This window comes from Mesoplodon densirostris, chromosome 16 (genome assembly GCF_025265405.1).
Source record: "Mesoplodon densirostris isolate mMesDen1 chromosome 16, mMesDen1 primary haplotype, whole genome shotgun sequence".
NCBI classification, from domain to species: Eukaryota; Metazoa; Chordata; class Mammalia; order Artiodactyla; family Ziphiidae; genus Mesoplodon; species Mesoplodon densirostris.
The window spans coordinates 64238896-64258898 of record NC_082676.1 but is presented as its reverse complement, the minus strand read 5'-3'; the positions used below and the strand labels follow the sequence as shown (position 1 = coordinate 64258898).

Below are 20003 nucleotides of genomic sequence, written 5' to 3'. Positions count from 1 at the left end.
ATAACCACTATACCAGATTTCAAATGACATATAGCAGACAAAATCAGAGATTTTGTAATGGATAAAAGATGGCAAAAACCTTGAGAACTTTTTTTGTCTCTGTCTCCAGAATCCTATAATTAAAGCCTTCATTTCTCTTTAAAATTTTTTCATAATTTTTCCATATGACTCTAAGGATCATACTCCTAAAACCTGTTTTTTTGTCTTGAGAAAAGAAAGAGAGGTCCCCTCTGTCACAGATGCCAAATTGATTCTCTTCATGGGCTTGAAGATGGCAACTCATTTCAGAGTGAGGGGGATGATTTTAGCCAGGTCAGTGGGAAAGGGCAGTAATGATAAGAAAAAGTAGGGGCACATGAAGACCTCAGGATATAAATGGCTCCGACTGGCTTCTTACTTGCTGAGTTCTGAGGCCTGTCCCTGATCCCCTTGGAGGAAGACCCTCCTTTCCTTGTGCTGTAGCACAGTGTTCATCGCTCCCCTGCCTGGACTGACCCTGGACCAGGAGAGGTGCTTGTGTCCTCCTTTGGCAGCACCACTCCTGTCTCCTTGCAGGAGACCAGCTCTCCTGCAGGTCAGCATCATTCCCAGAACACAGGAAGGCACCCTGGAAAGTGGTCTTTTTGTTGGAAAGCTTCCAGCTGTGTCTCTGCCATTCTTCTGCCTGGTCCACCAGGAACTTGTTTTGCTCACATTTCAACAGTGCACGAGGAGGCATTTGTCTTGATAGCCTCTGAGATCATCCTGGCACCAGATTCTCCAATGTAATTTCCCTGGAGACTAGAAGAGAAGGATTAGGACAGGGCTTGAGAACTTGACTGAAGGGCTGGAGGCCTGAAGATTCTCATTAGTAAAGCACAGATGGTCACTACATAAAATGCAGAACCCGGTGTGAAACCTTTGTGCTTCCAGGATTCCTCCCGTGGACAAGGCTCAGCATGGCTCCCTCTTATACTGAGTTCCCTTGCAGAGCTGCTAAGGGGTCTGGAAGTCATCTGGCTCCGAGACTCAGGTGGAAGGCAGGGTCTGCCCTGGGAGCAGTTCTAAGGGTGAGCAAGGATGGTAGGAACGGGCAGATGCTGCCAAGCCCCACTCACTTGATGTGCTGTAGCCCGTGGTTTCCAGACAGTGCGGTGGCAACACATATCGCCCCGTCCATTCCCAAGGAATTCTCTTGGAGACTAGGCAGAGAAGAGATGGAGACACCACAGTGAGCCATTCAGGACAGAAGAACACTCCCCAGGAAGCAGCACTGAACTATCTTGGGGGGATAGTCTGAGACTGCTTTGTCCACAGGCGCCATAGCAACAGCAAAGTGGCATTTAACCCTGAGACCTGTGTCTGCAGGCTGCCAGGTTGTCTCGTCCAGGTGCCGTGGAGGACATAAGACCAAAAATTCAGAAGTGAACAAACCCATCCACCATATGGACTATAGTAATCAGAATAGTGTCAGCTATTCGTACTCGGAAGGAAGCAGCTACAGAGGAAATCAAGCACGTCTTATGCCACGGGGGAGGTTCCAGAAGAGAAGAAGTCTGCTGTTCTAAGGCTCAGGTAGGTCTATACAACCACTCACTTGAGTCTTCGGAGACTTGAGTTGACCTTCAGAGCATTCGCCAGGGCTTTGGCTCCGGCCACCCCAATGGCATTTCCTCTTAAGCTGTTGGGAAAGACGGGAACCCTAAGGCACAGTGACAGTTGAGAGGTGAACACGGTACCTCTTCAGGTGAGCATGAGTTACTTAGTAACCACGGGGGGTGGCGGTACAGTGAGGTTGCTCCTTCCTCACTCCCGGGCACAGAACGGAAATTGGCTCTGGGGAGCAGGACGCAGGGAGGGGTGAGGCTGGCCCAACCTGGTGGTTTGTTGGAACTCTTATCCTCCGTTTTCATTCCAAAGAAAGAGCTGGGCCGAGACCGGAGTGCCAACCCTGCATCCAGAGGTGCCCGTATGCTCGGACCCACAGAACTGCAGGAGCAGGGATGACCCAGACATCCTGAGAGCCCCACAGAGATTGGGGCCCCAGGTTTGATCTTCTCACAGACCGGGTCAGTGGCCACTGGCCACCCCAGGCCTGGGGACATGTTCAGCCTGGGCAAGGCCAAGGAGAGGACCAACGAGTGACTCCCAGGAAAGGGGGTGACATGGTGTTGGGGAAGCTGGGGCCTGCCCGATGTACGTGAAGATATTTAAATGATTTGGGAGTTTCCATGTACGTTTCCCCCTTCCATATCTATTCATTTTGAGTTAACAGCTTGGTTTCTTTGGGCAAGAGGCTGTAGCCAGAGACTGGAATACTTACTCAAGAATCTCCAAGGTTCTGTTCACAGCCAGGGCCTCCCCGAGTGCCTGGGCCCCAGGGGCACCAATGGAGGCCACTTGGAGACTGTAAAAGGAGATGCAGTCAACACAGGCAGCCTCTCTGGCCTTCACACCCACGCGGGTCCAACTGCATCCATACTCACCCTTCATTTCCACTACCCCTTGACTTAGGGCTGAAAGTGGTGAAATAGCACTGAAAGTTGTTGGCCCTGGTCTATCCAAAGAACGCTGCATCTCCTGTCTGCACTGATGCTAGACAGAGATCTGGATGCTATGGATATAGGAAGTAGAGGTGGTCTTCTGGAGAGTTTGGGGGGTAATACTCCCTGCACCCCTAGTTCTTTCTAGATATCCGGTGACCCAGTTGCTAATATTAGGAAAATCAAACCCACTTTCCTTGACTAGGAAACAAAAACGACGGTTAATGTGAAAGGATGGTTAAGGGCCAGCTTCCTGGGCTGCTGTGCATGTCAGGACTTACTAGAGAGCAGTGAGGGCTGTGTTCGCCTTTAGCGCACTGGCCACTGCAGAAGCGCCTTCGTCCCCGATGGCATTTTCCTGTAAACTGAACATAGAGCCTGAACTCTGGGTGCACGGAACAGGGGCCAACACTGTGGCAGGACATGCTGAGCGTGGACCTTCTAGATTTAAATGAAACCACATACACCATAGCAGACCATCTTCCCGGGGTCACCCTGGGGATCACTGTGCCTCCTGTGTGGCCACTGCAGCCCCGTGGCCACCTAATGCACGTGCTCAGGGGTCTGGGATCTGCATGAGTCTGGACCGTCAGAGCCAAACCAGAAAAGGGACACGTGGACATACTGTCAATAAGAGCTTGGTGTGCTTTGCAAAGCCATCCAGAAAATCAAAGCGCTCAATCCTCGGGCCGTTCTTGCTGTTCAGTGTTTTACATCTTTTCCCCCCCGCCTTTACTTCCATGTTGGAGGAAAGTGGCAGGCCCTGGAGCAATAAATGATTAAGAGTTTAGTTCAAGTGGGTGTTGGTATGTTTGAGGGGGCAGTTTGCAGTGATAATTTTAACAGACATTTGAGTATGTTGGGTGCCAGCAAGCCCAGTTCCAGCTTCTTGGGACTCAGGTGGGGAGACCTATGAGATGAGAGTTACCAACTGCAGGGTGCTGGGAGGGCCCTGTGGAGTCTCCTTCCCCAGTGTGGTCACAGAGGCTGCCCAGCAGAAATAGGTCTCAACCAAACCTGCAGGTAAGAGAGGGGGGAGGGCCTGGCACATCTAAGGAACCCAAAGAAATTTGAGTTGAGTTGCTGGAGTGTGTAATGAGGCTGAGGGGGTGCAAAGGAAGCAGATCTAGGGGCATTGGAAGCCACGCTAAGGGTTGGACTTCACTCTGCAGGCACCAGGCAGCCGTTTAAACGTCTTATCTAGGATGGGAACAGATTTACGTTTGGGAAAGACCTTTGGCCAGCAGTATGAGGATGGACGGAAGTGGAGGCTGTGGCAGTGATGCAGGTGAGTGCTGCTGGCGGCCTGGACAGCGGCCGTGAGGGTAGAGGGTGGGTGGGTGGAACACTAGGCGAAGAATTGACAGGGTTTGGAGATGGGGCGCAGGTGGGAAGTGAGAAGGTGATGTTTCTAGCTTGCACAGTTGGTTGCTGGATCCCCTCACAAGGTCAGGAACCAGGAAGCAGACTTGTGGGGGAGATAAGTCAGGTCCACCCAGTAGGAAGTGGGGTGGGCAGTGGACACGTGGGTCTGGAGCTCAGGAGAGAGGTCTGAGCTATAGATGTGGGGGTCACCAGGACTTTGAAGGGAATTGGAGCCCTGGGTGAGGAGGAGCTTCTAGAAAGAGACATCATTCAAGGGAAGATGACCCAGGACAGAACCTTGAGGAGTACCATATTCAGAGTCAAACAGAAGGACCAGCCAGACAAGGGATATCTTGGAAGTTGAGGGAGAAGTATTTGGCATGAAAAGCAGATGAGGCTCAAAGGTTAAACACGGAGTGACCATCTGACCCAGCAGTTCTGCTCCCAGGTGTACACACAAGAGAATTAAAAGCATGTGTCCACACGGAAACTTCTGCATGAATGCTCACAGCAGCAGCATTCATAATAGCCAAAAAGTGGAAACAACCCAAGTGTCCGTCAGTGGGTGAGTGGATAAACATGTCTATCCATGCAGTGGAATATTATTTACTCATAAAAAGGAATGAAGTACTGATACATGCTGCAATGCAGATGAACCTTGAAAACATTATACTAGATGAAAGACGTGAGTCACGAAAGACTTCATTTACATGAAATGTCCAAAACAGGTTAATCCATAGAGACAGTAGATTAGGGAACTGGGGGACTTGGTTGGGGGTGGGGGAATGGGGACTGACTGCTAATGAGTATGAAGTTTCTTTTGGGGTGATTGAAAGGTCCTAAAATTGATATTGCACAACTCTGTGAATATACTAGAAACCAGCGACGTGTACACCTTAAATGGGTGTATTATATCTCAACAAAGCTGTTTTGTTTTTTTTCTGTATGCGGGCCTCTCACTGTTGTAGCCCCTCCCGCTGTGGAGCACAGGCTCCGGACCCACAGCCTCAGCGGCCATGGTTCACGGGCCCAGCCGCTCCGCGGCATGTGGGATCTTCCCGGACCGGGGCACGAACCCGTGTCCCCTGCATCGGCAGGCGGACTCTCAACCACTGCGCCACCAGGAAAGCCCTCAACAAAGCTGTTTTTTTTTTAAATAGCAGATGAGATCGAAACCTGCCCGCTGGCCTTAGAGCAGAGGAGGCTGTGTGCTGAGGGTGTGAGCCCTGCACCTGGTGGGCACCGAGGTTGCAGATTTCCCTGCCCCCTCTCCCCCCCTGCAGAGGCCCCACTTACTCAAGGCTGGTCAGGCTCGTGTTGAGCTGTAGTGCTTGTCCCAGGGCCCTGGCGGCGCCGGCCTGGATAAAGTTCCACTGCAGGCTGGGCAGACACACACACATGACTGCGTGGCCCAGGGCAGAGCCCAGGAGGTCCTAGGGGCTCCAGAAAGAAGGGGCTTCTCCTGGGAGAGTGACCACAGGGAATGGGGTCCTGACCAAGGTGGGCAGAATGCCTGCAGCCCCCCTCAGGCTAGTCCCAAGGGGCCTACGTGCACTCTGGTTAGTGGAGGGCACAGGGACAGGCTCAAATAGACTCCAGGTGGCCCTGCATGAAGCATGTGACAGAAGCACAGCGTGGGCACACACCTCCCACCATTGGCCTCTCTCCGTGGCTCGGCCCCAGGGAGCAGAGCAGGGGGCAGGGCACAGCCTAGAGGCCCTGAGGCCATGTTGCTGGCCGGCGTGGTGGTGGGGAGGGCGGGGCAGGGCCCTAAGCCGGACTTGGCCTTCTGCCTCCCCTGGTTTGAGTGTGGTCCTGCAGCTCTGGGAGCGGACAAATGGACAGGGCAGGGAGGGTGTGTCGAAGACTCACTGAAGGGATGTGAGGGCGCGGTTTTCTCTCACTGCCACGGCGATGGCCTGGGCGCCCTGGTCGTGGAGCAGGTTGGCTGTCAGGCTGGGAGGAGGCGAACAGGGGCAAGTGAGCGGAAGCTGGCAGTGCAGCCCCCATTCTTGCTCACTGGGGGATCCAGACCTCTGCCGTGTTGTCCCTGACCCCCCACCCTAGGACTTCATCGCGTCTCCTGGGATTGCCTGGCTCACGCTCTTGGGGTAGTTGAATGTGCCAGGTGCTGTGCCCAGCACGTGTCCTGGACCATTGAACTGCATCCTGGCAACCACACGGGGGGTCGGGGGCAGGGGGCAGGGGGCAGGCTTTGCTCAGTGAGCTTCCATGACAGGTCACCTGCCAGGAGGTGGCGGAGCCGCCCGGGGACTCACTCATTCCTGATCCCTGTGCTGGGAGCCCCTCCCACTTGCTCATATATTGTTGCCAGGGAGTGGGGGTCGGGGGGTCAGGGCAGGGAGAGTGTTGCCACTCACTTCATCCTCCTGTAATTTATGGCATAGAGAGGGGGACTTGTGTCAGGGTTGCCACCGGGCAGCAGGTCTCCCAGTCCCCCCACCAACCAGGTCCTTCTCACAACAATGGCGGGGGTGCCGAGGGTCTGCTGTCAACTCCCAGCTCTGGGTGAGTGAGGCCCTGGGTGGCATAAAGAGCCTTAGGAAGCACAACCTGCCCCCCTCACGTACTCCAGGCTCTTCAGGGTGCTGTTGGTGCGGAGAGCGCGAGCCAGATCCTGGGCTCCCTCCGGGCTGATGGAGTTTTCTCGCAGGCTGAGGAAAGAGAGGACCCTGAACTCTCTCTGGCAGGGAGAGGCCTGGGGAGGCCTGCCAGGCGCTCAGGCTGTGAGAAGCTGAGAGCCCCAGGTGGGACCTGGGCCAAGGTGGGAAGAGCCTGCTCTAGGAAGTCCCCCTCCGACGGCTCACCAGCCAGCTGTCCCCACACACCCCCAGGACTGTCAGCAGTAGGACAGACAGTCCAGGAGGAAGAGGATAAGATGACGGGACCTCAGAGGTGTGAAGGCAGGGGCAGGCCAGCATGCTTGGGGGCCTACAGGCTTGCCCGTAGGAAGGGAGCTGCAGATACGGCCAGCTGCGGGCCAGAGCTGCCCCTGCCTCCCCAGTGAGCAAGGGGAGCGCAGGATGCCAGGCTCCAGAGCCAAGCTGCCCAACCATAGATATTCCCTGTCACAGGCCCCGGGGGGTGGGGGGGTGGGGTTCTCAGCACCAGCCTTTCCTTCCACGTCCCAAAGTCCCTTCAGACCCCCTGGCCAAAGGGACGCCCTCAGATGGAGAGGGAGGCAGGGACTTACTTGAGGCTGAGGAGCGTCTGGTTGGTGCAGAGGGCTTCCATCAGCGCTGCCACCCCCAGGTCACTGATGGAATTGCTTTGCAGGCTGCAGACAGAGGACAGGGCACACTTTGGCGTGGCTGTCTCAGGACGCAGAGGGAGTCCAGCCTGGGGCTGCAGGCACTGAGTTCAGCAGGGAGTTGGGGGAACCCTGTGCTGCCCCCACGGCCCTTCTCATCCCGTTCTCCACATTCCGGCTCCTGCTAGGTCAGGGCAGGTGGGTCTAGCACAACCAGTGCCGAAGTTTACACACTGCCTTGATTTGAGTGGCTCCACACGGCTTCTGGGGGGGAGGCGGGGAACATGTGTCTGCAGCCCCCAGAGAAAGTGGTGAAGCTGAGTGTCCCCATTATGGGGACAGCACTGAGCTCCCCACTCCCCACCAAGGCCCTTGGAGCCAGCCCCCTCTGCAGCCACCTGTGCCAGCTTCTAAAGTGCACTCAGTGCTTGTCACTGAAAATTCCAGAACCAGCGCCGACCCTGACTGTCCACTGGAGTGGGCTGGAGGGAGAGACACTTAAGATCACAGTATGCCCAGGGTCGGTGGTTGGTTGGGTTCTGACAGGGAAGTGGTCCTGACTGACAGCCCTCCTCCAGGACCCACCCACCTGCTGGATGGGGAACCCAGGTGGGGAGTCACCCTCTGCCCACAGCCACCCCTGGAGACTCACTCCAGGCTCTTCAGGCCCTGGTTCACCTTCAGGGCCTCCGCCAGGGCCTTGGCACCTCCATCGCCAATGCTGTTACTGGAGAACCTGCAAGAGATGGGACATGGGTGGAGCAGCCTGGTAGGGCGAAGCTGGGGGATCAGAGTCCAGGAAGCCCTCCAGGGAAGGGCTGTCTCTGTTGTCTCAAGGGTGCCCGGGGCACAGTTTCTTCTGCCTGAGGCTGGTTGGTGGGTAGCCTCCGTAAGAGATCAAGGTAGCAAAGTCTTTCTTGACTCCTTGACAGGGTTGGCAGGGCCAACTCTTTAGTGAGGGGTATTTGTGATACTTTATGTGAAGGTGGCTGGGATGGTGTTTTCTTCTACCAGCTGGGAAGGCAGTAAATGTGAGTCTGAGACAGTTGGGGCTCACTCATTCCTGGGAATCTGGATCTCCATTCTCCTGCTCCAGGGCTTTGGAGTCCAAAGCCAGCTATCTTGTGCCCACACATTCATTCATCCATCCACTCACCCACTCACTCACTCATCCATTCATCCATCCATGCACTCACCCACCCACTCATCTGCCCACTCATCCATCCATCCACCCATCCATCCAACCCCTTGTTCACAAATATTTGTGATGGGCTGGGCATTGTGCCAGGCATGGAGGATACCAGTTTGGCCCTTCTGCATTTCTCACATGAGCTCCTTCAGACTCCTGTTCCGCTTCAGGGCATCTGCCATCTGCTGGGTTCCCACTGGCCCGATGCTGTTCTTCTGCAGGCTGTAGGAGAGGGATCCTTCAGCAAAGCTGGTCACAGCCATTCCCAGGCCAAGGACAGTCTGGTTCAAGGTGAGAGGTCAGAGACTACTCAAGTGCCGTCTCTGTTTATCGCAGCATGGGGAGAGGGGTCTCCAGGAAAGGTCTGTGGTTTGTTGCCAAAGTGTTGCTAACAGACTGATGTGAAGAGTTAAGAGGCAAGGACCGTTGGGCCTTCCGTTCAGGGGCCAGAAAGCAGTGACCAGCGGACACTGTTAATATCCGGCAACCTTCAAACTGAGATTTCCACGTAGAAGTCCCAGTGGCCCCTCACCTGACCAGCCTTCTCAACACTCAGCAGTCTGCCTCCATTCAGACCAGCCAGCAGCCTGCCCTGCAACCCTACAGTCCTCCCAAGGGCAGACCCTCGCTTAGGCGCCTTGTCTTCAAAAGCTTCTTCCTCTTATACTAAATGTGGAGGAGGGAGATGTTACAGGAGAACTCCTGTGCTCATCCTAGAAGGACAGGCAGGGCAGGACCTCTTCTGTGTGAGGCTAAATACACTCTAAACAAAATGGAATTTTCCCTGGTTACAAAGGGAAAAAAAAACCCTACCCTACCCTCCCTTAGAGTATTTCCTTGAGAAAACTTGGGATTGTAAATCCTTTCCCTATCCCTTTGAGAGTATGTAAATCTTTTTAAGACCTAGAAGTAAACCTCTTGGCAAGTTTATAGCCTAGGAATATCTTTTGTAAGGGCCTTGGAGCCATCTCTTTGAACTGTGCACATCAAGTAAGAGAGCACCTGCTCCAAGCTGTAAGTACCTGCTGGTCATAAAGATGTGAGAAGTTTTCATTTTCCTTGGGATAAAGGCAGGTAGCAAACACAGATGGCTACCCCCAAATAACAGGCAAATTTAGTATAGGTTAAGTGTGACAAATGGTTCTGTCCAGTCCTCTTATTTGAGGGCAAGTTGTGGTTTTTCTTGAAAACACTTATGTAATGGGTTGTATCTGCTCGACTGTAGGAAAGGGTGAGATTCTTTTCTGTCTTTGCCATCCCATTGGTGGATTGCCTTTGATGCTCATTGCAGGCTAGCTGAATGCTTATTCCAGTAATTAAGCTGTTTCGTACTTTTCTACATTTGTGAAGAGGATTTTCTGGGTTGGCAGGAGGCTTTATTTTTAATTATTTCCCCCACACCTGTTCTCTGGAAAAGCAGTGGACTTCAGGTTTTCCAGGGGCCATCCAGATGGATCAGAAAGCCTTAGGGCTTTGTCCCATCCATCCCTCCATGCAGAAAACAGGCCCTTGAAGGAGAAGAGAGAAGAGAAAACGTTCTCTGCCCTCCAGCATGCCCACTCACTGCAGCACGGAGAGGGTCCGGTTGGCAGCCAAGGCCTCAGCCATGGACCTGGCACCATCATCCCTGATCCTGTTGCTCTGGAGGCTGTGGAAGCAAAGAGGTGCATCACTGACGGAGCATAGGAGGGTGCCTGGCATGCCTTCACCTCCACTACCCAGGAAGTGGGAAAACAAGTGGCCCTTCCCACTGCTGCTTTGGCCTTAGGTTTTCCTCTGGGTCTCTAAGCACTTGCCTGCTGACTGGGGACAATGTGCCCATGGTATCTGGATCACAATGACAAGGTCATTTATAGTCCCAATTACAGCTAAAAGCCACAGCACCCAGGTGTTTGTGAGGATGTGGAGAAATTGGAACCCTCATCTGCTGCTGGTGGGAATGTCAAATGGTATGGCCTTTGAGGAAAGCAGTCTGACAGTTATTCAAAATGTTAAACATAGGGATACCATGTGACCCAGCAAATTCCACTCCTACCTATATCTACCCAAAAGGATTGAAAAAAAGTCCTCAAATACTTGTACAGAGATGTGTACAGCACAATAGCCACTAGGTGGAAACAACCCAAGTGTCCATCAGCTGATGAATGGATAAACAAATTGTGGTCTGTCCATGTAATGGAATATTATTCAGCCATGAAATGGAATGAAATACTGACACATGCTACAACGTGGATGAACCTTGAAAACATTATTCTAAGTGAAAGAAGATAGACTCAAAAAGTCTTATTGTTTGATTCCATTTATATGAAATATCCAGAATAGGTAAACATACAGGCAGAAAGCAGATTGGTGGTTGCCAGGGGCTGGGGGGAGGAGAGGGGAGAATGGGAAGTGATTGCTAATGGGTATAGTGTCTCCCTTTAGGGTGATGCAAATATTTTGGAACTAGATAGAGGTGTTGGTTGCACAACTGTGAATATACTAAATGCCATTGAATTGTACACTTTAAAATGGTGAATTTTATGTGAATTTCCCCTCAATAAAAATAAATACATAAATGAAAAGACAAAACAAAATGACAGGACACACTCCGCTAAGGATGGATACAACCACTGGCCCCTAAAAGGAGCCCAGCAAACCACACCACACCATAGGAACCATCTGGAAGATGGAATTTCAGTGTCTTGGAAAACACCACAGGGGATCATTCTGATGCCATGGCCTTGGGGATTTCCTACTCAATGGAGGACAAGAACTTTTCCTCATAGATTATTTTGTCCTTCAAACCTCCATGTACCTCCACCCCTCTTCTCCATCCCCTGTTCAGGCCATAAACACAGGCACAATGACTAGCGAAGAGCTGAACTTAGAAACTTGCTTAGGATACAAGATCCCCTGGCATCCACTGGGTGGGAGCTAGTATCTCATGGTCGCCATTTTGAATTACCTCCCACTCCATGGGTGGCACCTGATGAGAGGGTTCTCTGGGACACCTCCTGGGGGCGGAGAGACAGGGAGCGGGTGACACGTACCTCAGAGAGGCCAGAGTGCGGTTGATCTTCAGAGCATCTGCCAGTGCCTTGGCACCTTGAGGTCCAATGGAGTTACTGCGGAGGCTGGCAGAGGAAGAGAGAGGAAGAACCATTCCCTTTTAGCCAATTCCCAGAGAGGGAAGGAGGAACAGAAGTTACATAGACCTTTAAATCCATGCTCCTCGAAAGTAATGCATCAGGGTTTAGGATTTCACGTTCGGTAGAACTGGGGCAGAGATCCTTATTTAGGCGATCGAGGAAGGAGTTCCCCAAGATGGCCCCATGTGATGGGGAGAAGAAAGCAGGATCTGTTGGACTAGTGGGCTTGGGCCAAGTGTGAAGAGGAGATGGTAACACCAGGTTCAAGGCCAAAATTCTGGCACTTCACTGGGTGAGTCCCAGCAGCTGAGCAGGAGTCAAGACTTTGCTTGCTCAGCTGTCCTTCCAACCCATCCTGGGAAGAGTGTGGTCTAGGGGACTTCACAAGATGGCTCACACTCTCTCCCTGTCCCAGGGGTGAAGGGTCCTACTTACTCCAGAGTGGTCAGACTTCTGTTGACGAGGAGGGATCTGGCCAGAGCTTTTGCCCCTTTGTTACTGATCTGGTTCTCAGCCAAGCTGCCCAAAGAGAGGGAGAGGAGTAGTTAATGAAGATCTGTAAATCTTGCCACCTATCCTGCAACACGAGGCCTGGGATCCAAACCTGTCATCCACCATAGCATTATCAGGGCCTGGACTCAGGTGGAGATTGGGTAAGCCAGGCCCAGGAAAGCCTCTGAGATGGGCAAGAGTGGGCGGACAGACCCTCACACCAGCAGAAGGTCCCAGTGGGAAGTATGACCAGAATCCAGCACAACAGCTTCTACCCCAACAGCGCAGCAGAGGGTACGGGCAATTACTGAAGACTACCATGGGATTCCCAGCCAGGGGTGTGCTGGAAAACCAGCTGTCAGGAAAAAACAAAATACAAAAATCATGATTTGTTGGGTTGGCTAATTTCCATGGTGTAAATACTCCCATCATGGCCAATTTCAAGCACTCTCAGCTTGTAAAAATTCTGAAAATGTAACAATCAGCTCTCATGAACTGGTGGCTGAAGTCGGTTCCAGCACACCCCTGACCCCAGCCCTTTCTCTAATCCAAGAAAGGAAAATGGTAGAGTTATTATAAAATTAACTTTGAAGTAACAAAATGTACGTCTGTATCTGCCTTGAAAGGGCATTCCAGGGAATTCCCCGGTTGTCCAGTGGTTAAGATTCTGTGTTTTCATTGCCGAGGGCATGGGTTTGATCCCTGGTCAAGGAACTAAGATCCCACAAGACACGTGATGTGGCCAAAAAAAGGCATTCCAGGAACACGCTGGGGATCCACTTAATGTTGCTTCATACACCCAGTTTCAGAAATGATATCTGTTGAGGTTCTTTACAGTTTCTTAGACATTTTAAAATGTGAGGCAGCCCCATGGGATACAATTGGAATTCCCCAGTGCTTTTCAAGCTATGTTTCAATGGACCCTAAGTTTCTTCAGAAAAGCTTCAGGAGGCTGAGGGGAAACCAAGTGCCTAGGCTCTGCCTCCCACTTCTTTCAATCCCAGCAGCCCCCCTTTTGTCTGCCTGTCTAATTGGGATTCTGCCTCATATGCCACTTTTTTAAAATTAATTAATTGATTAATATTTGGTGGCGTTGGGTCTTCATTGCTGCGCGTGGGCTTTCTCTAGTTGAAGCAAGTGGGGGCTACTCTTCGTTGCAGTGCATGGGCTTCTCACAGCAGTGGCTTCTCGTTGCGGAGCACGGGCTCTAGGCACGCAGGCTTCAGTAGTTGTGGCACGTGGGCTCAGTAGTTGTGGCTTGTGGGCCCTAGAGCGCAGGCCCAGTAGTTGTGGTGCCCGGGCTTAGCTGCTCCGCGGCCTGTGGGATCTTCCCAGACCAGGGCTCGAACCCGTGTCCCCTGCATTGGCAGGTGGATTCTTAACCATTGTGCCACCAGGGAAGTCCCTCATATGCCACTTTAAAAAAGCGTTCTATCGCTTAAAAAACGTTTGAAGACTGTTCATCCAGACTACCACCTTCTATATAACTGTTCTCAGCTTCTAGAGAGCCTCTGTCCTCATCCCCTACCCCCAGGACTTTTGTAACATTTTATAAATAATATTTCATGAAGGATGCCTTGGACGTTTCGAACAGGGCTGTGGCACTGAGGACCGACTATAGAGAGGTGAAGGAGAGAGTGTGGCCAGAGAAGGAGTTTTTGGCTTTGTTCAGAAAAATCTCTGAGTACCATCTAGATTCCTTTAAGCAAAACACGGAAAGTTGGCTATTTTGCTGAAGGTTCCCATGAAGGAAACTATATGCATAATGAGAAATTGTCATTATTTTGTTTCTTTCAAAGAGATTGCATTTAAATTTCTGGCTAACAAGAGGATCCTGCTAGTTAACAGCTGGCTCTTACACGGTGCTTCCTCTGTGGCTGTCCTGTCCTGAGCACTTTCCGTGAATTAACTCATGTAGCCTCGTGGCAACCCTAAGAGGCAGTGTGCAGTAAAGGATTAACCTTGGCCCCTGCTCCTGAGAGGTGACCTCTAAGCCCTTGGAATGTCCTGCCTGGTAGGAATGTCTCTGTTTACCTGGGGGCCTTGGGCCTTGATGGATAGTCTATCTCACAATGGGATTTATGGTCATGCAGTGTCAGCTTGACCTCTGGAGGGGCTGGAGACTAAGGTCAGCATGCAGTGGGCAGGTGTGTCTTCACGACCAACCCCCAGTAACAACCCTGGACACCAAGGCTTGGGTGAGCTTCCCTGGTTGGAATGCTCCGCGTGTGTTGTCACACATGGTCTCTGGGAGTAGGAAGCGCTCTCTGTTCAGCTCCGCTGGGAGAGGGCGGCTGGAAGCTTGGCCTGGTCTCTGGGACCCTGCCCCAAGGGCTGTTCCCTTTGCAGATTTTAATGTGTATCCTTTCAGTGTAATGAACCGTAATTGTGGGTATAGTTGGTTTTCTAAGTTCTGTGAGTTTACTGAACCTGAGAGTGGTCATGGGGACCCCTGAACCCATACCGTTTACCCTTCTTAGGCACAGAGGTGTCTGTCCAAGGTCACATGGGGCTCACCACTACTCTAACCACTATCCTCAAAGACTTACTTTTGCTCCGGACTCATTGTATATTCTTGTCTCCTCAGATAAAGATTATTTGAAAAGCTGGAGGCTTGTGTGAGGATGAAAAATTACTCTCTGGGTCCTGTTCTCTAAACTCACCTCCCTAGTTCTCCTAGAGCCACCCTCAGGTCATCACATCGATTCAACTACAAATCAGGGTGTTAACTCACACTTGGATGTTATTGGGTTGGCCAAAAAGTTTGTTCGGGTTTTTCATAAGATGATGTAGAAAAACTCAAACGAACTTTTTGGCCAACCCGATGCAGGAGTGATTTCATTAGCACATAGATCAGTTCTGCAATCAGCATATAAACTCTCATCTAATTATGTCATTAAAGATGCAATGTTTAAATTTAAAATTGTTTTAATTAATATTAATTTTTTTTAATTTAAAAATTTGTGTGTTATTTAAAGATGCAATCCTGTGCTCAAAATACCATTTGAGGGCAAACTTTGTGAGGCATTTAGAGTAAATCAGGCTTGGCGGTATGTCCACACAGACAGCATCTGGAGAAATGGTTCTGTATCCATGATAGTATCTGACCCATATCGTATCCTTTCCCTCTTCCTACAGATGAGGTACCTGAGCCTCTGGAACTTTCTGGAATGAGCAGAAACAAGCAGTCTGCATCCTGAGCCACACGCCTCAAAGACACTTCACTTTGAAAGCACCCCTGGCCATTTGAGCAGAGAGGAGGATGTGAAAAGAGCCCTGGACACCGAGGCAGGTGGGCAGCCTGAGCAGGGTCTCCTGGGTCGGCATTACCTGATCCTCTGAATGCGACAGTCCTTCCCGCTCAGCACACTGCCCAGCAGTTCCATCATGGGGTCCTGGAACTGGTTGGTGTCCAGCCTGGTCAGGAGGAACAGCAATAATGAATAGTCCCACCGCCCATGGGCAGGTGGGATGAGGCCCCTGGCAGAGGGCTGGCATCAAGGCAGCGGAGGGGGCGCTACACAGACACCCAGGCTGAGATCCTTTCCCTCCCCCTCCTCTCCATCCCAGTGCAGCCCCCACTGTGAGGCTCAGAGATCCGTGCCAGCACACACACATGCTCAGAGTTTTCCTACAAGAGTGACTTGGGAGGCTCAGTGGTGTAAACCTTGGGCTTCCTACCCACAAGGATGTCTTCCCAGCAGCCCCGCAGTCTGTGTGTGTGTGCAGGACACCAGTTGCTAGCTCTCCTCCTTCTGAGGATGTAGAAGCTACTCTGAGGTCCTGAATGACCCTTGTCCTAAGCCTTCCCCTCCCCCCACCAAGGTCCAGAGAGTGGACAGAGGGTGATGGGCTGAGAGTGGAGTGAATGGGTGTGGGCTGTCAGCACTGGGATGGTTTACAGGGTGTTGAATTGTGGTTGAATTGTGTCCCCCTATAAGATATGTTGGTGTCATAACCCCCCCAGTGCCTCAAGAATGTGACCTTATTTGGAAATAGGATCATTGCAGGGTAATGAGTTAAGATGAGGTGGAGTGGGGTGGCCTGTAACCCAGTGTGACTGGTGTCCTCACAAGAGAGGAGAGCTCTACATGAAGACAGACACGGAGAAGGTGGCTGTGTGACCTCGCAGGGCAGAGACTGTGGTGATGCATCTACAAGCCAAGTATTGCCAGCAAACACTGAAGCCTGGAGAGGCCAGGAATGATCCAAGGATCCTCCCCTACAGGTTTCAGAGGGAGCACAGCCCTGTTGACACCTTACAGCCCTGCTGACACCTTGATCTTAGACTCTAGCCTCCAGAACTGGGAGAGAATAACATGTCATTTTAAGCCACCCAGGCTGTGGTCCTTTGTTAACAGCAGCCCTAGGACATGGGCACAGAGGGGCCTGGTGGAGGGGAGGAGCCCTCCAGGTCCCCGCTCTCTCCTCTGCCCACACACCCCACACAGCCCCACCCTGGCGCCCACCTCAGACTCCGGCAGTACAGCAGCTGGGGCAGCAGGCTCTGGAGGACCCCCTGGCTGAGGTACAGGGGCAGGTTGGCCTCCTGGGTGCAGACATCGGACACCTGCAGGAGGTAGGCCAGGGCAGCGCGGTGTTGGGGGCTGGTCAGCCCGGCCAGGCCCCCGCTTGCCATGGCCTCCTCCACGCTGTGGGCTAGCTCTGTGTGCTGCAGCTCGCGCAGGCAGTGCAGGACGTTGATGGCCCGGGCGCAGACCACCATGTTGGGGCGCAGGCAGCCCTTCAGGAGCTCGGCCACCTGGGCCCGGTAGCCCTGGTGCTCGCCCTGGGTCAGCAGGGAGCCAGCCAGCAGTGCGTTGACCCTCGGAGACAAGAGGCCTGAGAGGAAGCGCAGGAAGACGTCGAGCCGCCCATCCTCGGCCTGCATGGCCCTCTGGGCCGCACTCCTGAAGTGCGTGAGGAAGCCAAGCCGGGGCCAGGACATGCCACCCTCGGTGAAGAGGTCGAAGATGGCCCTCTTGGACGCGCTGTAGTAGTAGGCAGCTGCCACAAACTCCTGCAGGGACAGGTGGGTGAAGTAGTAGGCTGCCGAGGAGGCCAGGGTCTCCTCCCGCTGCAGGAAGCAGCTGCACAGGGCAGTCTGCAGCAGAGCAAGGTCCACGCCGAACACCTTGAGGTCTGGCTCGTAGAACACGTACTTCTTCCTGACCAGCCCGTGGAAGGCCAGCCGGCCCAGTGTCCCCACCATCTTGCGGCAGCTGTGGGCCAGCTGCTCAATGCGGGGGCTTGCCTTGCCCTTCTCCTGCCCCTCCCTGCTGAGGGCCATTCTGAAGTACCATGAGTAGAGTTCACACAGGGTTCTCGGAGGCCACAGCTCTGCATCCTGTGGCCCTGGCCTGTTGCAGTACAGGTGGCCCAGCACCGACCCCACCAGCTGGCAGAAGGCTGGGACAGCGCACATCAGATACAGGGGCCTGTCAGCCTGCATCTGGCTCAGGACCCAGCCCGAGAGGACCTGGTCCTCAGGGAACATCTGCCCCAGACACATCTTTATCTCCTCCTCGTTGAAGCCCCGGATCTCAGTCATCCGGTCTACCAGGCCCCCCGGGATCTGGCCAGCTGCGCTGGGGCGGGAGGTGACCCAGACAGAAACACCTGGGAAGAGGTTGCCCCGGATGATGTTGGTGATCAGATGGTCCACTTGAATCTCCTTCCTGGGGTCTCTGCAGGCCACGGTGTTAGAGAAGTCGAGGGGCATCTTACACTCATCCAGGCCGTCCAGGACGAGGAGGACTTTGGTTAGGGCTGCTGACGCCAGGCCAGTCTCCCCCGCGTGTGGGAAGACAGAGCGGACAAGTCTGTCTGCAGACAGCTTCTCATGGGTGTTGAGATCACGGAAGGTCAAAGGCAGCACCAGCGAGAAGTCCTTGCCCATCTGCCCCTGGGCCCAGAGGTGGACAAAGTTCCTCACCAGGGTGGTCTTGCCCACGCCAGCCACCCCAATGGTAATGGAGATGCGGGGCGGGATGGACACCCGCGACAGAGGCAGGAAGAGCCTGTCCAGGGCGATGGTCCTGTCGGAGCACCAGCCCCCACGCGTGGCCTCCACCTGCGTGAAGTCGTGTTCCCTCAGCTGCAGGTCCATCAGGCCCTCCACCAGCAGGAGGCTGGTCAACCTGGGGGAGGGGCTTCCCAGCTCAGGGCTGCCTCCCATCCTGTTCAGAAGGGCCTCTCGGTGCCTCTGTATCCTCAAGTCTGCTGGACAAAAGCCAGAGGCGAGGGATGGGGGGGGTGGGGGAGGGGTGGGGGAGGGGAAGAGGGAGAGGAAGAGGGCCCAGGGATCCCTGTCTGTCTGCTTACCATTGCCATGGGGCCTCAGCGGGGACTCTGGCGTCCTGTCAGGGGACTGCGGGGCCTGGGAGCCCTGACTGCCCTTCCCGGCCAGCAGGTCCACTAGGGCTTTTACCTGCTCGGCTGGGGAGGCAGCACCATGGCCCTGGCCAGCCTCCCTGCCCGTGTGCACCTCCTGCTTCCTCATGGAGTCTGGGATTGCTGCCAGGAGCTGTGGAGAGAGGGCCTGAATCTGCTTTCTTCTGTCTCCCCATCAGTGGCCTGGGGACAGGTTAAGCAAGCCTCAAGGGATGGGCAGGATGGGGACCCACCCTTTCTCCTGCCCTGAACTATGGGTGGCTCTTGATCTGGCCTCCGGGACAGGGTTGGAAGGGCTGTTTGTTCCTGGATGGTGACAGTGGTCCCTGCTGCCAGGAGCATTGCTCAGGTGCAGGGGCCCTGGGCTCGAATCTGAGCTCTGTGTCACTTACTGGCTCTGCGACACTGGACAGGCCACCTGAGTGCTCTGTGCCGTGGTATCCTCATTTGTAACCTGGAAATGGGGATGAGATTGTGAACAGTTCCACTCACGAGAGGGGAAGGATGAAAGAGACCAATCTGGAAAAGCTGCCTGTGGTATGATTCCAGTCCTATGGCCTCCTGGAGAAGGCAAAGCTATGGAGACAGTAAAAGGATCAGTGTTCGGCAGGGGTTTGGGGTGAGGAGGGAGGATGAATTGGCAGAGCACAGAGGATTTTTAGGGCACTGAAACTACTCTGTATGATACTGCAGTGGAAGATTCATGTCATTGTACATTTGTCCAAACCCATAGAATGTATGGCACCATGAGTGACACTAACGTCAGCTCTGGACTCTGGGTGATAGTGACGTGTCAGTGTAAGTCAACCGATTGTAACCAATGTGCCCCTCTGGTCGGGGAAGGGTGCATGTAGGTGTGCTGGGGGTAGAGGGAAATCTCTGTATTTCCCACTTGATTTTTCTGTGAACCTAAAACTCTAAAAACTAACGTCTATTAACTTAAGAAGAAAGAAAAGAAAGAAAGGAGCCAAAAGGGAAGAGAGAGCTGGTTCAGCTACTCAGCTACTTTTCTTTTGTGTTCCTGGGGCCTCTGGGAAGCGCAGAGGCTCCTGACCCGCAGGCAGCACTGTTTTCTGCTGGGAACAGTGATGCCGAGGCGCTGAGAGGCAGAGCCCCACCTGCTCACGTTCTTTTCCCTCCCCGGGGACTGGAGTGGATCTTGTTGCCAAGGCTGGCTGCCCCCGTGTGTCCCTCCGTTAGCTAAGGTGGACACTCGAGGACCCTGAGCCCACCCCCAGCCGCTCCTCACCTGCAGCAGGCAGGATGTCCAGCCCTCGGCAGCCCCTCCAGCAGGGCCCCAGGAACTCAGGGGGCGGGGGTCGGCCATCCTTTGTCCACGGGTCTAGGAGAAAACAGGACGTGGGGCTCGGCAGAGGTCATGCCTGCTGCTTCAGATGGCAGCAGCTCATTGAAACAGGTCGACCCACACCCTCCAGCCCTATAGCTCTCTGGGTCGCAATGTGATTCATTTACGAGGGGGCCACTGACTACAGCCCCCAGGATCCAACATACTCGCTGACCTTGGATTTGAATTGGGCTTCCCAGGCATTTTAACTTGAGATGAACCTTTCTACGTGGAAAATGCTAAAAGAAGCTTGGCAACAAGTAAAATAGCATTTTCTAACCATTCAGTTCACGGT

At 53.4% G+C, this 20003-nt stretch overlaps 1 protein-coding gene across 1 annotated transcript; it reads right to left on the bottom strand.

Annotated features, from left to right (window-relative positions):
- Nucleotides 1–689: 689 nt before the first annotated feature.
- Nucleotides 690–18520, bottom strand: NLRC3 (NLR family CARD domain containing 3). The gene is made up of 17 exons (XM_060078444.1): nucleotides 18295–18520; nucleotides 16440–18189; nucleotides 15301–15387; nucleotides 11914–11997; nucleotides 11380–11463; nucleotides 9912–9995; nucleotides 8486–8569; nucleotides 7811–7894; nucleotides 7102–7185; nucleotides 6479–6562; nucleotides 5760–5843; nucleotides 5184–5267; nucleotides 2804–2887; nucleotides 2303–2386; nucleotides 1577–1660; nucleotides 1098–1181; nucleotides 690–780 (listed from the first exon to the last, which is right to left on the bottom strand). Exons 1-17 carry the CDS (start codon nucleotides 18470–18472, stop codon nucleotides 690–692), a joined length of 3198 nt encoding a protein of 1065 aa, XP_059934427.1. The 5' UTR covers nucleotides 18473–18520.
- Nucleotides 18521–20003: the final 1483 nt, after the last annotated feature.

What these genes read in the sequence shown, in the direction of transcription:
- NLRC3 (XM_060078444.1), bottom strand. Translation starts at nt 18,472, where the DNA reads ATGAGGAAGCAGGAGGTGCACACGGGCAGGGAGGCTGGCCAGGGCCAT. An exon ending in CGCACTCTGGCCTCTCTGAG is followed by an intron (nt 9,996 to 11,379) that starts GTACGTGTCACC and finishes TTGCTTCCACAG; the next exon opens with CCTCCAGAGCAACAGGATCA. An exon ending in ACGAGCCTGACCAGCCTTGA is followed by an intron (nt 2,888 to 5,183) that starts GTAAGTGGGGCC and finishes CTCTATGTTCAG; the next exon opens with TTTACAGGAAAATGCCATCG.